At 46.3% G+C, this 14,958-nt stretch overlaps 1 protein-coding gene across 2 annotated transcripts; it reads right to left on the minus strand.

The window, feature by feature from the left end:
• Nucleotides 1-93: 93 nt before the first annotated feature.
• gjb9a (gap junction protein beta 9a) lies at nt 94-12,404 on the minus strand. Of its 2 annotated transcripts, XM_055053219.1 has the most exons (4): nt 12,317-12,404; nt 2,797-3,006; nt 1,204-1,505; nt 94-1,122 (listed from the first exon to the last, which is right to left on the minus strand). In XM_055053219.1, exons 2-4 carry the CDS (start codon nt 2,965-2,967, stop codon nt 780-782), a joined length of 816 nt encoding a protein of 271 aa, XP_054909194.1. In that variant the 5' UTR covers nt 2,968-3,006; nt 12,317-12,404; the 3' UTR covers nt 94-779. The 2 variants fall into 2 exon arrangements, with proteins under 2 accessions (XP_054909194.1, XP_054909195.1); XM_055053220.1 differs by lacking the exon at nt 12,317-12,404 and having other exon boundaries at nt 2,797-5,705.
• Nucleotides 12,405-14,958: the final 2,554 nt, after the last annotated feature.

Here is a 14,958-nt window from a genome sequence, read left to right on the forward strand (position 1 = left end):
CGTTTGGAAAAAGTAAATAATTAATCAGTATTAAATTATTCATAAATCATTGTGACAGCAGGATTTGAAATGATTGTGATGAAGCTGACAGGATTCATCTACACAGTTTTTTTCTGCCTTTTTATTCTCATAATATTTTGATTCTTGTCACCATACATGATTCTCATTCTGGCTGTAAGCCGGACCGGAGGCGGAACCGCTCCGGGCCGGTACCTACAGGAGAACCCAGCTGCCTGGTTGTTCTGGCAGCAACAGAAGCAGGGATGGGCCCGGTGGGCTGCATCAGGCAGCAATCAGAGCACTCTATAGTCTGAGGAAGGCAGTGCACACAAACGTCTAAAGCCTGACCTTTGACCTCGGGCCTGACCCTGGCCTCCCACTGTTTGTTGTTTCTGACTAAATCTGCTTTTTCTGTAGCTACAGACACAACATGCATACATCCGGGTCGAGCAGTGACCTGGATTGGCTCCGGCCCAGAACCTTTGGTATAGAAACTGATGCAGTGAATGTGATGTTTTAACATGAAGTCAGCGGGCCGACTGTCACTGTGAGGACGGGAAGTCGATACATCCTGTGACTTCTTTGGTCTCATTGGATGAATAAATAAAAGATGTACCAGATGCAGTTTTCTGATAAAAGGTGATTAAGCAAAGCTAACTGTAAACCCAAACAGAGCTAAGAGTTTTTTTGTGGTACTGAATGTCCATCCAGCCTCCCGTCTGGAGAAGCAGCAGTTCCTCCTGATCCTTCAGTCTTCCTGTTTTCCACCGGTCTCTGTGCTACAGCAGGGTCGTTTTCTGTCGACCTTCAGTCTTCTCCCGCTTGCTTAAACTCAGCTGGCTCTCTGCTAGCGTCGGATCCACCCTGCGGTACCGAGACCTGGGAGGTGCGATGGCAGTGAGTTCATGCTGGTCGGCGAACACAACCCTCTGGTTCTCATTTCGGACGTTTATCACTTTCAAGATGCGCTTGCTTATGAGGTAAATCATCTCGAGGATGCACATTAAGATGCAGATGGCGCTGGACACGACCATGAAGAGCATGAAGATCTTCTTCTCTGTTGGACGACTGATGAAGCAGTCCACGGTGTTGGGACACGGTGGCAGGGAACACTTGGAGAGTCTGCAGAGAAAGTAGAGCAGATTGAAGCAAACTGAAGAACAGCACTGTTGTCTTTGCCACCGAGTAAAGTCCAAAGCTTACCTGGGAAGGTCGTATCCATGGTAGATCCGATACAGAATATAGAGAAATGATGTGTCAAACCCTGCTTTAAAGACCAAGCTCACTAGATACGTCCACCACAGACCTCCTCTCTTCTTGCCGGGGTTGGCGTAAAGGTGAGAGCCTTGGTGAACCGCCGTGTACTTCCTGTCCTTCCCCTCACGATATTTAACATGAGCCATGACCATCAGAGATGGGCAGGTGACGAAGATCAGCTGCAGCGCCCACAGACGGATGTGAGAGATGGGGAAGATATGGTCGTAGCAGACGTTGTTACAGCCAGGCTGAAAAACGGTCAAACATGTTGAGTACTGGACCCCACCAGAAGGAGAGCAACCAACTGGAGCAGAAACACATTATGACAACAGAAAACCTTCAGGAGACAATGGAGAACCGCCTGAAGGACAGAAACCAGGCTGACCTCTGAGACCCAAACATAAATTAGGTCGGCATGGCTGATTCGACAGCCAGACAGCCAGCTGTGGTGTGAGGGATGAAACAGCCTGAAGCAGTTCCATCTGAAGGCCAGCAGGGGGAGACTCATGTAGCAGTTCCATCTGAAGGCCAGCAGGGGGAGACTCATGTAGCAGTTCCATCTGAAGGCCAGCAGGGGGAGACTCATGTAGCAGTTCCATCTGAAGGCCAGCAGGGGGAGACTCATGTAGCAGTTCCATCTGAAGGCCAGCAGGGGGAGACTCATGTAGCAGTTCCATCTGAAGGCCAGCAGGGGAGACTCATGTAGCAGTTCCATCTGAAGGCCAGCAGGGGGAGACTCATGTAGCAGTTCCATCTGAAGGCCAGCAGGGGGAGACTCATGTAGCAGTTCCATCTGAAGGCCAGCAGGGGGAGACTCATGTAGCAGTTCCATCTGAAGGCCAGCAGGGGGAGACTCATGTAGCAGTTCCATCTGAAGGCCAGCAGGGGAGACTCATGTAGCAGTTCCATCTGAAGGCCAGCAGGGGGAGACTCATGTAGCAGTTCCATCTGAAGGCCAGCAGGGGGAGACTCATGTAGCAGGAAATAAACGATGGCTTTAACCAGAGTAAAATACCTTGAAACAAGGATGTTTCTGGAGCTGGATGCCGACTTGAGGAGGATGGAGTCCTCAGTTGCATTCAGACTGTTTAACCAAAGGTCTTGATGAAGAGCAGGAAGGTCTGAACGAGGTTTTATCGGGTCAACTAAAGGTTGCTATGGAGAGTCCCCCACTGTTCTGTCTCTGTCCTTGTGCCTGCTGATACCTCGGGTTTTCCACCATGCAGATTGTTTTTTTCTGTTAAGTCTTAAGTTGTTCCAACTTTGGTTTAACATGATCCAAATGGGGGTGGGTTTAAAGATTGCAGTATTTGTGTTCACTGCAATCGATACAGGACTGTGTTTATTACTTACATTACTTGTTATTACTGTCTTTGTAATTATTGTTTTTTTTGTTTGTTTGTTTTTTTGTATTTTTTAGTTTTTTTTTTACCAACTATAACTGTTTGTCGATTAAACAAATGAAGAGTTGCTGTAATCAGAAACCTGTTGTTCCGCCGCTCTGACTCACATGTTCAGGTGTGTTAGTGTGGAGCTCACCTGTTTGGTGTTGCACACAAAGTCCTTGCTTTCATCTCCCCACACCCTCTGGGCCGCCACTACAAACACCATGACCCGGAAGACAAACACCATGGACAGCCAGATCCTCCCGAAGGCTGTGGAGTACTTATTGACGCCACTCAGCAGATTCTCCAGTCCGGACCAGTTCATCCTGCCGTGTTAGGGTTCTGGGACACACCCAGGCTCTGTCTGGGTACAGGAAACATGAGACATCATGAGACATCATAAGACATCAGAAGACATCATGAGACATCATGAGACACCCGCCACTCCAGTCCAACAGGTCCAGTTCTAGAGCATCTGGGCAAGTCGCATTAATGCCTTCGTCTCCATGGCTGCTCTGACCAATCCCTCAGAACCTGGTTCTGTTTGGACCTCCAGTCCATCGCAACCACCTTTCAGTCTAACTGGGTCAGAACTTCACCCAACCCAGCCGTCCGGTCCATCAGAACCTTGTTCCCAATTTGGTAAGGTGTGGTTCTGCAGAGGAACAGAACCCTGGTATTTCCTCCGACCTGGAGAGGAAAGCTGGAAGACTAGATGATCTCTGTTGGTTTATCACTAGGTTCTGACCCGGATTATGTGTTGTTCTACAGAAATTTGGAAATTCTCTGACCTCTAGATGGCAGCTGGCCGCTCAGAGTGAACCTTGTTGTAGTTCTTGTTCTGGGAGAATCCTTTAATAGGTTTCTGCTTGTTAAGGGGAGTTGTTTCTCTCCGCTGTCGCCACATGCATGCTCAACCTGCTGCACAGTGCAGTCTGCTTGTTTCCCCAGGAACTTTTCCAGCTAATTTGAATGAACTGAACTTGATTCTCTGACTGATAACTGGGATCAACTGGAAGGACTGGATGATTGAACTGAAACCACTTCTTTTGGAAAGAGCATCAGTACGATGTGTTGTGAATTGGTGCTGTAGAAATAAACTGTATTGAATGAAAAATCAATTCCTATAAATGTGTTTGTTCTTTGGCAAAATCAACATTTCTATGGTCAAAGCTGAACATCTCAAATTTGCAAGTTCTAGGGTAGCCCCTCTTTTTGCTTTGTGCTTCACTGATTTTATTATGCATGGCTTTATTCCTGATTCCTTGATGAATGTTCTTCTACTTCCTGTGATTAAAAACAAAGCTGGTAGAATTGGCAGCTCTGATAACTATAGACCTATAGCCATTGCTAGTACACTGTCTAAAGTCTTTGAACTAATTCTTTTGCCTAAATTTGAAAAGATAGTTATGTGTACTGATTATCAATTTGGCTCCAAGTCCAAACATGGCACTGATATGTGTATATATGGCCTAAATTAAAGAATTACTGAATAATTATACCAGCAAAAACTCTACAGTCTTTTTGTGTTTTTTAGACACCACCAAGGCTTTTGATCATGTAAATCATAGAAAATTATTTTTAAAATTGTGCCAAGCTGGTGTGCCCAAATATATAGTAAGATGTCTGATATATTGGTATACCAATCAAACTATGCAGGTCAATGGGAAAATTGTATATCTGCATCCTTTCATGTTAGCAATGGAGTCAGACAAGGTAGTATTTTATCACCCATGTTATTTAACTTTTACATGAATGAACTCTCTACGCAGCTTCACCGGTGTGGTTGGCGATACCATTATTAATCTTTTAATGTATGCTGATGATATAGTGATTTTTAGTCCAAGTTCAGCTGGTCTTCAGAAGCTGCTTAATGTCTGTTCAGCATATGGTAAGTATGTGATGTTAAATTTAATCCATCAAAAAGTATTATCTTGATCTGTCACACTAAGCAGGACAAAAATAGCAAATTTCCTAATTTCAAACTGTCTGGGACTCAATTGAATGTCTCTAATGAAATAAAATATCTTGGTCATGTGTTGACAGACACTTTGTCTGATGATGCAGACATTTACTGACAGGTTCGAATGTTATATGCTCAGGCCAATATCCTGGTCCGTAAGTTTGGCTTCTGTACTGACGAAGTGAAACTGCATTTGTTTCGATCATATTGTACATCATTGTATACAGCACATTTGTGGTGCAATTTTTTAAAAAACAGTCTTCAAAAATTGAAGGTGGCTTTTAATGATGCTTTAAGACTTTTGTTAAATAAGCCCAGATGGACCAGTGCCAGTGAACTGTTTGTATCTGCTCGCGTTAGCACTTTGATGGCTTTTTAAAGGAAGCTTATGAATCAATTTATTTGTGTAATCAAGTCTAAAAATAGAATTATTCTATCGTTGATAAATGTTAAATATAATGTTGTAAAATACTCATTTGTACTCTGGAGATATTGGTATGATTGCCTCCTGAGGGGTTAGTTGCCATTTTAACGCACTTTTTATTCTTTTATTGTTTTTCTTTTCTTTTTATGTATATTAGGACTTTGAGTCTGCGCAATAAAATCTATCTATCTATCTATAAAATGGCTGAGTTTAGGCATTTCCTGTTAAAATGAGGCAATACAGTGCTTTGCCCCTGGGGGCGCTGTTTCACAGGCGACATCAACAGCCGCCTCGTTTCGCTCAGCCGAGGGCGGTTGTTTACCCGCAGGTCATTTTGGATAACTTCCGGTAAACCGTGTGGAGGAAGCAAAGCGGAGGACAGAGAGCAGAGAGCCGGTTGTTTCCAGCAGTGCGTACCTTCATATTTTCATTCAGTCAACAGGAAAAAATACAGTCTTTGGATTTTTCATTGTTACTGTTTACTATTAACAGAATTGTGGATAAAAAGGTATTTTGTATCAAAACATTGTGTACACACATCTGTGTCTGTCTGTGGGTGGGAACATGTCCGTCATAAACCTGGGTGTTGTTGGTCAGTGTGAAACCATCCAGTGAAGCTAGCTGAAACCATGCAGTGAAGCTAGCTGAAACCATCCAGTGAAGCTAGCTGAAACCATGCAGTGAAGCTAGCTGAAACCATGCAGTGAAGCTAGCTGAAACCATCCAGTGAAGCTAGCTGAAACCATGCAGTGAAGCTAGCTGAAACCATCCAGTGAAGCTAGCTGAAACCATGCAGTGAAGCTAGCTGAAACCATCCAGTGAAGCTAGCTGAAACCATGCAGTGAAGCTAGCTGAAACCATCCAGTGAAGCTAGCTGAAACCATGCAGTGAAGCTAGCTGAAACCATGCAGTGAAGCTAGCTGAAACCATGCAGCGAAGCTAGCTGAAACCATCCAGCGAAGCTAGCTGAAACCATGCAGTGAAGCTAGCTGAAACCATCCAGTGAAGCTAGCTGAAACATCCAGTGAAGCTAGCTGAAGCCATGCAGTGAAGCTAGCTGAAACCATCCAGTGAAGCTAGCTGAAACCATCCAGTGAAGCTAGCTGAAACATCCAGTGAAGCTAGCTGAAGCCATGCAGTGAAGCTAGCTGACGCTATGCAGTGAAGCTAGCTGAAACCATGCAGTGAAGCTAGCTGAAACCATGCAGTGAAGCTAGCTGAAACATCCAGTGAAGCTAGCTGAAGCCATGCAGTCAAGCTAGCTGAAGCCATGCAGTGAAGCTAGCTGAAACTATGCAGTGAAGCTAGCTGAAACATCCAGTGAAGCTAGCTGAAACCATGCAGTGAAGCTAGCTGAAGCCATGCAGTGAAGCTAGCTGAAACCATCCAGTGAAGCTAGCTGAAACCATGCAGTGAAGCTAGCTGAAACCATGCAGTGAAGCTAGCTGAAACCATCCAGTGAAGCTAGCTGAAACCATCCAGTGAAGCTAGCTGAAACATCCAGTGAAGCTAGCTGAAGCCATGCAGTGAAGCTAGCTGACGCTATGCAGTGAAGCTAGCTGAAACCATGCAGTGAAGCTAGCTGAAACCATGCAGTGAAGCTAGCTGAAACATCCAGTGAAGCTAGCTGAAGCCATGCAGTCAAGCTAGCTGAAGCCATGCAGTGAAGCTAGCTGAAACTATGCAGTGAAGCTAGCTGAAACATCCAGTGAAGCTAGCTGAAACCATGCAGTGAAGCTAGCTGAAGCCATGCAGTGAAGCTAGCTGAAACCATGCAGTGAAGCTAGCTGAAGCCATGCAGTGAAGCTAGCTGAAACCATGCAGTGAAGCTAGCTGAAGCCATGCAGTGAAGCTAGCTGAAACTATGCAGTGAAGCTAGCTGAAACATCCAGTGAAGCTAGCTGAAACCATGCAGTGAAGCTAGCTGAAGCCATGCAGTGAAGCTAGCTGAAACCATGCAGTGAAGCTAGCTGAAGCCATGCAGTGAAGCTAGCTGAAACCATGCAGTGAAGCTAGCTGAAACATGCAGTGAAGCTAGCTGAAGCCATCCAGTGAAGCTAGCTGAAACATGCAGTGAAGCTAGCTGAAACATGCAGTGAAGCTAGCTGAAGCCATCCAGTGAAGCTAGCTGAAACCATGCAGTGAAGCTAGCTGAAACCATGCAGCGAAGCTAGCTGAAACCATCCAGCGAAGCTAGCTGAAACCATGCAGTGAAGCTAGCTGAAACCATCCAGTGAAGCTAGCTGAAACCATGCAGTGAAGCTAGCTGAAACCATGCAGTGAAGCTAGCTGAAACCATCCAGTGAAGCTAGCTGAAACCATCCAGTGAAGCTAGCTGAAACATCCAGTGAAGCTAGCTGAAGCCATGCAGTGAAGCTAGCTGACGCTATGCAGTGAAGCTAGCTGAAACCATGCAGTGAAGCTAGCTGAAACCATGCAGTGAAGCTAGCTGAAACATCCAGTGAAGCTAGCTGAAGCCATGCAGTCAAGCTAGCTGAAGCCATGCAGTGAAGCTAGCTGAAACTATGCAGTGAAGCTAGCTGAAACATCCAGTGAAGCTAGCTGAAACCATGCAGTGAAGCTAGCTGAAGCCATGCAGTGAAGCTAGCTGAAACCATCCAGTGAAGCTAGCTGAAGCCATGCAGTGAAGCTAGCTGACGCTATGCAGTGAAGCTAGCTGAAGCCATGCAGTGAAGCTAGCTGAAACCATGCAGTGAAGCTAGCTGAAACATCCAGTGAAGCTAGCTGAAGCCATGCAGTCAAGCTAGCTGAAGCCATGCAGTGAAGCTAGCTGAAACTATGCAGTGAAGCTAGCTGAAACATCCAGTGAAGCTAGCTGAAACCATGCAGTGAAGCTAGCTGAAGCCATGCAGTGAAGCTAGCTGAAACCATGCAGTGAAGCTAGCTGAAGCCATGCAGTGAAGCTAGCTGAAACCATGCAGTGAAGCTAGCTGAAGCCATGCAGTGAAGCTAGCTGAAACTATGCAGTGAAGCTAGCTGAAACATCCAGTGAAGCTAGCTGAAACCATGCAGTGAAGCTAGCTGAAGCCATGCAGTGAAGCTAGCTGAAACCATGCAGTGAAGCTAGCTGAAGCCATGCAGTGAAGCTAGCTGAAACCATGCAGTGAAGCTAGCTGAAACATGCAGTGAAGCTAGCTGAAGCCATCCAGTGAAGCTAGCTGAAACATGCAGTGAAGCTAGCTGAAACATGCAGTGAAGCTAGCTGAAGCCATCCAGTGAAGCTAGCTGAAACATCCAGTGAAGCTAGCTGAAACCATGCAGTGAAGCTAGCTGAAGCCATGCAGTGAAGCTAGCTGAAACCATGCAGTGAAGCTAGCTGAAGCCATGCAGTGAAGCTAGCTGAAACCATGCAGTGAAGCTAGCTGAAGCCATGCAGTGAAGCTAGCTGAAACATCCAGTGAAGCTAGCTGAAACCATGCAGTGAAGCTAGCTGAAGCCATGCAGTGAAGCTAGCTGAAACCATGCAGTGAAGCTAGCTGAAGCCATGCAGTGAAGCTAGCTGAAACCATGCAGTGAAGCTAGCTGAAACATGCAGTGAAGCTAGCTGAAGCCATCCAGTGAAGCTAACTGAAACATGCAGTGAAGCTAGCTGAAACATGCAGTGAAGCTAGCTGAAGCCATCCAGTGAAGCTAGCTGAAACCATGCAGTGAAGCTAGCTGAAACCATGCAGTGAAGCTAACTGAAACGTCCAGTGAAGCTAGCTGAAACCATGCAGTGAAGCTAGCTGCAACATCCAGTGAAGCTAGCTGAAACCATGCAGTGAAGCTAGCTGCAACATCCAGTGAAGCTAGCTGAAACGTCCAGTGAAGCTAGCTGAAACCATGCAGTGAAGCTAGCTGAAACATCCAGTGAAGCTAGCTGAAGCCATGCAGTGAAGCTAGCTGAAACATCCAGTGAAGCTAGCTGAAACCATGCAGTGAAGCTAGCTGAAGCCATGCAGTGAAGCTAGCTGAAACCATGCAGTGAAGCTAGCTGAAGCCATGCAGTGAAGCTAGCTGAAACCATGCAGTGAAGCTAGCTGAAGCCATGCAGTGAAGCTAGCTGAAACATCCAGTGAAGCTAGCTGAAACCATGCAGTGAAGCTAGCTGAAGCCATGCAGTGAAGCTAGCTGAAACCATGCAGTGAAGCTAGCTGAAGCCATGCAGTGAAGCTAGCTGAAACCATGCAGTGAAGCTAGCTGAAACATGCAGTGAAGCTAGCTGAAGCCATCCAGTGAAGCTAGCTGAAACATGCAGTGAAGCTAGCTGAAACATGCAGTGAAGCTAGCTGAAGCCATCCAGTGAAGCTAGCTGAAACCATGCAGTGAAGCTAGCTGAAACCATGCAGCGAAGCTAGCTGAAACCATCCAGCGAAGCTAGCTGAAACCATGCAGTGAAGCTAGCTGAAACCATCCAGTGAAGCTAGCTGAAACCATGCAGTGAAGCTAGCTGAAACCATGCAGTGAAGCTAGCTGAAACCATCCAGTGAAGCTAGCTGAAACCATCCAGTGAAGCTAGCTGAAACATCCAGTGAAGCTAGCTGAAGCCATGCAGTGAAGCTAGCTGACGCTATGCAGTGAAGCTAGCTGAAACCATGCAGTGAAGCTAGCTGAAACCATGCAGTGAAGCTAGCTGAAACATCCAGTGAAGCTAGCTGAAGCCATGCAGTCAAGCTAGCTGAAGCCATGCAGTGAAGCTAGCTGAAACTATGCAGTGAAGCTAGCTGAAACATCCAGTGAAGCTAGCTGAAACCATGCAGTGAAGCTAGCTGAAGCCATGCAGTGAAGCTAGCTGAAACCATCCAGTGAAGCTAGCTGAAACCATGCAGTGAAGCTAGCTGAAACCATGCAGTGAAGCTAGCTGAAACCATCCAGTGAAGCTAGCTGAAACCATCCAGTGAAGCTAGCTGAAACATCCAGTGAAGCTAGCTGAAGCCATGCAGTGAAGCTAGCTGACGCTATGCAGTGAAGCTAGCTGAAGCCATGCAGTGAAGCTAGCTGAAACCATGCAGTGAAGCTAGCTGAAACATCCAGTGAAGCTAGCTGAAGCCATGCAGTCAAGCTAGCTGAAGCCATGCAGTGAAGCTAGCTGAAACTATGCAGTGAAGCTAGCTGAAACATCCAGTGAAGCTAGCTGAAACCATGCAGTGAAGCTAGCTGAAGCCATGCAGTGAAGCTAGCTGAAACCATGCAGTGAAGCTAGCTGAAGCCATGCAGTGAAGCTAGCTGAAACCATGCAGTGAAGCTAGCTGAAGCCATGCAGTGAAGCTAGCTGAAACTATGCAGTGAAGCTAGCTGAAACATCCAGTGAAGCTAGCTGAAACCATGCAGTGAAGCTAGCTGAAGCCATGCAGTGAAGCTAGCTGAAACCATGCAGTGAAGCTAGCTGAAGCCATGCAGTGAAGCTAGCTGAAACCATGCAGTGAAGCTAGCTGAAACATGCAGTGAAGCTAGCTGAAGCCATCCAGTGAAGCTAGCTGAAACATGCAGTGAAGCTAGCTGAAACATGCAGTGAAGCTAGCTGAAGCCATCCAGTGAAGCTAGCTGAAACATCCAGTGAAGCTAACTGAAACATGCAGTGAAGCTAGCTGAAACCATGCAGTGAAGCTAGCTGAAACGTCCAGTGAAGCTAGCTGAAACCATGCAGTGAAGCTAGCTGAAACGTCCAGTGAAGCTAGCTGAAACCATGCAGTGAAGCTAGCTGCAACATCCAGTGAAGCTAGCTGAAACGTCCAGTGAAGCTAGCTGAAACCATGCAGTGAAGCTAGCTGAAACATCCAGTGAAGCTAGCTGAAGCCATGCAGTGAAGCTAGCTGAAACATCCAGTGAAGCTAGCTGAAACCATGCAGTGAAGCTAGCTGAAGCCATGCAGTGAAGCTAGCTGAAACCATGCAGTGAAGCTAGCTGAAGCCATGCAGTGAAGCTAGCTGAAACCATGCAGTGAAGCTAGCTGAAGCCATGCAGTGAAGCTAGCTGAAACTATGCAGTGAAGCTAGCTGAAACATCCAGTGAAGCTAGCTGAAACCATGCAGTGAAGCTAGCTGAAGCCATGTAGTGAAGCTAGCTGAAACCATGCAGTGAAGCTAGCTGAAGCCATGCAGTGAAGCTAGCTGAAACCATGCAGTGAAGCTAGCTGAAACATGCAGTGAAGCTAGCTGAAGCCATCCAGTGAAGCTAGCTGAAACATGCAGTGAAGCTAGCTGAAACATGCAGTGAAGCTAGCTGAAGCCATCCAGTGAAGCTAGCTGAAACATCCAGTGAAGCTAACTGAAACATGCAGTGAAGCTAGCTGAAACCATGCAGTGAAGCTAGCTGAAACGTCCAGTGAAGCTAGCTGAAACCATGCAGTGAAGCTAGCTGAAACGTCCAGTGAAGCTAGCTGAAACCATGCAGTGAAGCTAGCTGCAACATCCAGTGAAGCTAGCTGAAACGTCCAGTGAAGCTAGCTGAAACCATGCAGTGAAGCTAGCTGAAACATCCAGTGAAGCTAGCTGAAACATGCAGTGAAGCGAGATGGGCATCCATTGAGTGGTGCAGTGATAGTATTTTTACATTATTGAAGCAGCTGTTGAATTTAAACAGTCTAATATGTTAGTTACAGTGAAAGGCAAATAAAACCTGATTATACACAAAATGTAACTTTAAGCTGAAAAAGCATCAACATAGAAAGTCAGATTTAAACTTATAAGTTTGTTATTTTAAGCTTTTGGATTTATTTCCAGTCTTTCTATCTGGAAGTAAATATTATTCAATATTTGTCTATTTTACTGAACCACATGAATCTGTTACGGTAAATAAAAGCTTCACGTTAAAACAGAAAAATAAGTTTTTATTTTGGATGAGACATAAACTGTGGTTCTATTTAGACCCAATGGAGCTCTGGCACTAAGTGGAGGTGCAACAGAACCTCTGGTTCTGGCTGCTGCTTCATCTCACTGAAGGAGAGGAACCGATCCGACCCGCTTTTATAAACTATCCGGGAACAACAGGCCAGAACCCAGAGGCTCAGCGGGTCTGAACCTGAGGTTCTGCTCATATCCACTAGGTTCTCAAGGAACCCATGATCAGCTTGTAGATGTCTCTAACTCACGACCGGAACTGGGCCCAGTTCTTTAGCCGGTGACCCGGCCCAGCAGAGGTTTCTTCAGGAAGCTGCTGGGAGGGAAGCTTTCTCGTTTTGCTGATCAGGATGGAAAACTTCCTGTAAAACTCCTGGATTTCAGGTCCCTGTGTGTTTCTGACCCAAATCCGGTAAAACAGATAAAACCCAAATCAATAAAACCTCACCTGGTACCAGACGTCTCAAACAGTCAGCATGTGGAGCAGAGGAAACTCTGGATCGTCTCTCTGCCCTGTGAAAACCAGACGGAGTGGCAGCGACGTCATCAGCTTTACGTCAGAACAAAGGCTGAGCAAGTCCCGACCTCAGACTCCCCGCCTCCAGCAACCAAACTCAGAGCAACTCAGAAAAACTCAGAGCAACTCAGAAAAACTCAGAGCAACTCAGAAAAACTCAGAGCAACTCAGAAAAACTCAGGGCAACTCAGAAAACTCAGAGCAACTCAGAAAAACTCAGGGCAACTCAGAGCAACTCGGGGCAACTCAGAAAAACTCAGAGCAACTCAGAAAAACTCAGGGCAACTCAGAAAAACTCAGGGCAACTCAGAGCAACTCGGGGCAACTCAGAAAAACTCAGAGCAACTCAGAAAAACTTAGGGCAACTCAGAAAAACTTAGGGCAACTCAGAAAAACTCAGGGCAACTCAGAAAAACTTAGGGCAACTCAGAAAAACTCAGAGCAACTCAGAAAAACTCAGAGCAACTCAGAAAAACTCAGGGCAACTCAGAAAACTCAGGGCAACTCAGAGCAACTCGGGGCAACTCAGAAAAACTCAGGGCAACTCAGAAAAACTCAGGGCAACTCAGAACTCAGGGCAACTCAGAAACTCAGAAAACTCAGGGCAACTCAGAAAAACTCAGGGCAACTCAGAAAAACTCAGAGCAACTCAGAAAAACTCAGGGCAACTCAGAGCAACTCGGGGCAACTCAGAAAAACTCAGGGCAACTCAGAAAAACTCAGGGCAACTCAGAAAAACTCAGGGCAACTCAGAGCAACTCGGGCAACTCAGAAAAACTCAGGGCAACTCAGAAAAACTCAGGGCAACTCAGAAAAACTCAGGGCAACTCAGAGCAACTCGGGGCAACTCAGAAAAACTCAGGGCAACTCAGAAAAACTCAGGGCAACTCAGAGCAACTCAGGGCAACTCAGAAAAACTCAGGGCAACTCAGAGCAACTCAGGGCAACTCAGAAAAACTCAGGGCAACTCAGAAAAACTCAGGGCAACTCAGAGCAACTCGGGGCAACTCAGAAAAACTTAGGGCAACTCAGAAAAACTCAGGGCAACTCAGAAAAACTCAGGGCAACTCAGAAAAACTTAGGGCAACTCAGAAAAACTCAGGGCAACTCAGAAAAACTCAGGGCAACTCAGAGCAACTCGGGGCAACTCAGAAAACTCAGGGCAACTCAGAAAAACTCAGGGCAACTCAGAAAAACTCAGGGCAACTCAGAGCAACTCGGGGCAACTCAGAAAAACTCAGGGCAACTCAGAAAAACTCAGGGCAACTCAGAGCAACTCGGGGCAACTCAGAAAAACTCAGGGCATCTCAGAAAAACTCAGGGCAACTCAGAAAAACTCAGGGCAACTCAGAAAACTCAGGGCAACTCAGAAAAACTTAGGGCAACTCAGAAAAACTTAGGCAACTCAGAAAAACTCAGGGCAACTCAGAAAAACTCAGAGCAACTCAGAAAAACTCAGGGCAACTCAGAGCAACTCGGGGCAACTCAGAAAAACTCAGGGCAACTCAGAAAAACTCAGGGCAACTCAGAAAAACTCAGGGCAACTCAGAGCAACTCGGGGCAACTCAGAAAAACTCAGGGCAACTCAGAGCAACTCAGGGCAACTCAGAAAAACTCAGGGCAACTCAGAAAAACTCAGGGCAACTCAGAGCAACTCGGGGCAACTCAGAAAAACTTAGGGCAACTCAGAAAAACTCAGGGCAACTCAGAAAAACTCAGGGCAACTCAGAAAAACTTAGGGCAACTCAGAAAAACTCAGGGCAACTCAGAAAAACTCAGGGCAACTCAGAGCAACTCGGGGCAACTCAGAAAAACTCAGGGCAACTCAGAAAAACTCAGGGCAACTCAGAAAAACTCAGGGCAACTCAGAACAACTCGGGGCAACTCAGAAAAACTCAGGGCAACTCAGAAAAACTCAGGGCAACTCAGAGCAACTCGGGGCAACTCAGAAAAACTCAGGGCATCTCAGAAAAACTCAGGGCAACTCAGAAAAACTCAGGGCAACTCAGAAAAACTCAGGGCAACTCAGAAAAACTTAGGGCAACTCAGAAAAACTCAGGGCAACTCAGAAAAACTCAGAGCAACTCAGAAAAACTCAGGGCAACTCAGAGCAACTCGGGGCAACTCAGAAAAACTCAGGGCAACTCAGAAAAACTCAGGGCAACTCAGAGCAACTCGGGGCAACTCAGAAAAACTCAGGGCAACTCAGAAAAACTCAGGGCAACTCAGAAAAACTTAGGGCAACTCAGAAAAACTCAGGGCAACTCAGAAAAACTCAGGGCAACTCAGAAAAACTCAGAGCAACTCAGAAAAACTCAGGGCAACTCAGAAAAACTCAGGGCAACTCAGAAAAACTTAGGGCAACTCAGAAAAACTCAGAGCAACTCAGAAAAACTCAGGGCAACTCAGAAAAACTCAGGGCAACTCAGAAAAACTCAGGGCAACTCAGAAAAACTCAGGGCAACTCAGAGCAACTCGGGGCAACTCAGAAAAACTCAGGGCAACTCAGAGCAACTCAGGGCAACTCAGAAAAACTCAGGGCAACTCAGAAAAACTCAGGGCAACTCAGAGCA

This window comes from Poeciliopsis prolifica, unplaced genomic scaffold (genome assembly GCF_027474105.1).
Source record: "Poeciliopsis prolifica strain line A6 unplaced genomic scaffold, Auburn_PproV2 SCAFFOLD037, whole genome shotgun sequence".
Classification (NCBI taxonomy): domain Eukaryota; kingdom Metazoa; phylum Chordata; class Actinopteri; order Cyprinodontiformes; family Poeciliidae; genus Poeciliopsis; species Poeciliopsis prolifica.

Bases quoted from the DNA above. Each gene is read 5' to 3' on its own strand.
- gjb9a (XM_055053219.1), bottom strand. From the start codon at position 2,967: ATGAACTGGTCCGGACTGGAGAATCTGCTGAGTGGCGTCAATAAGTAC. The intron at 1,506-2,796 runs GTGAGCTCCACA...ACCGTTTTTCAG, and splicing joins TTGTGTGCAACACCAAACAG to CCTGGCTGTAACAACGTCTG. The intron at 1,123-1,203 runs GTAAGCTTTGGA...CTTTCTCTGCAG, and splicing joins CATGGATACGACCTTCCCAG to ACTCTCCAAGTGTTCCCTGC.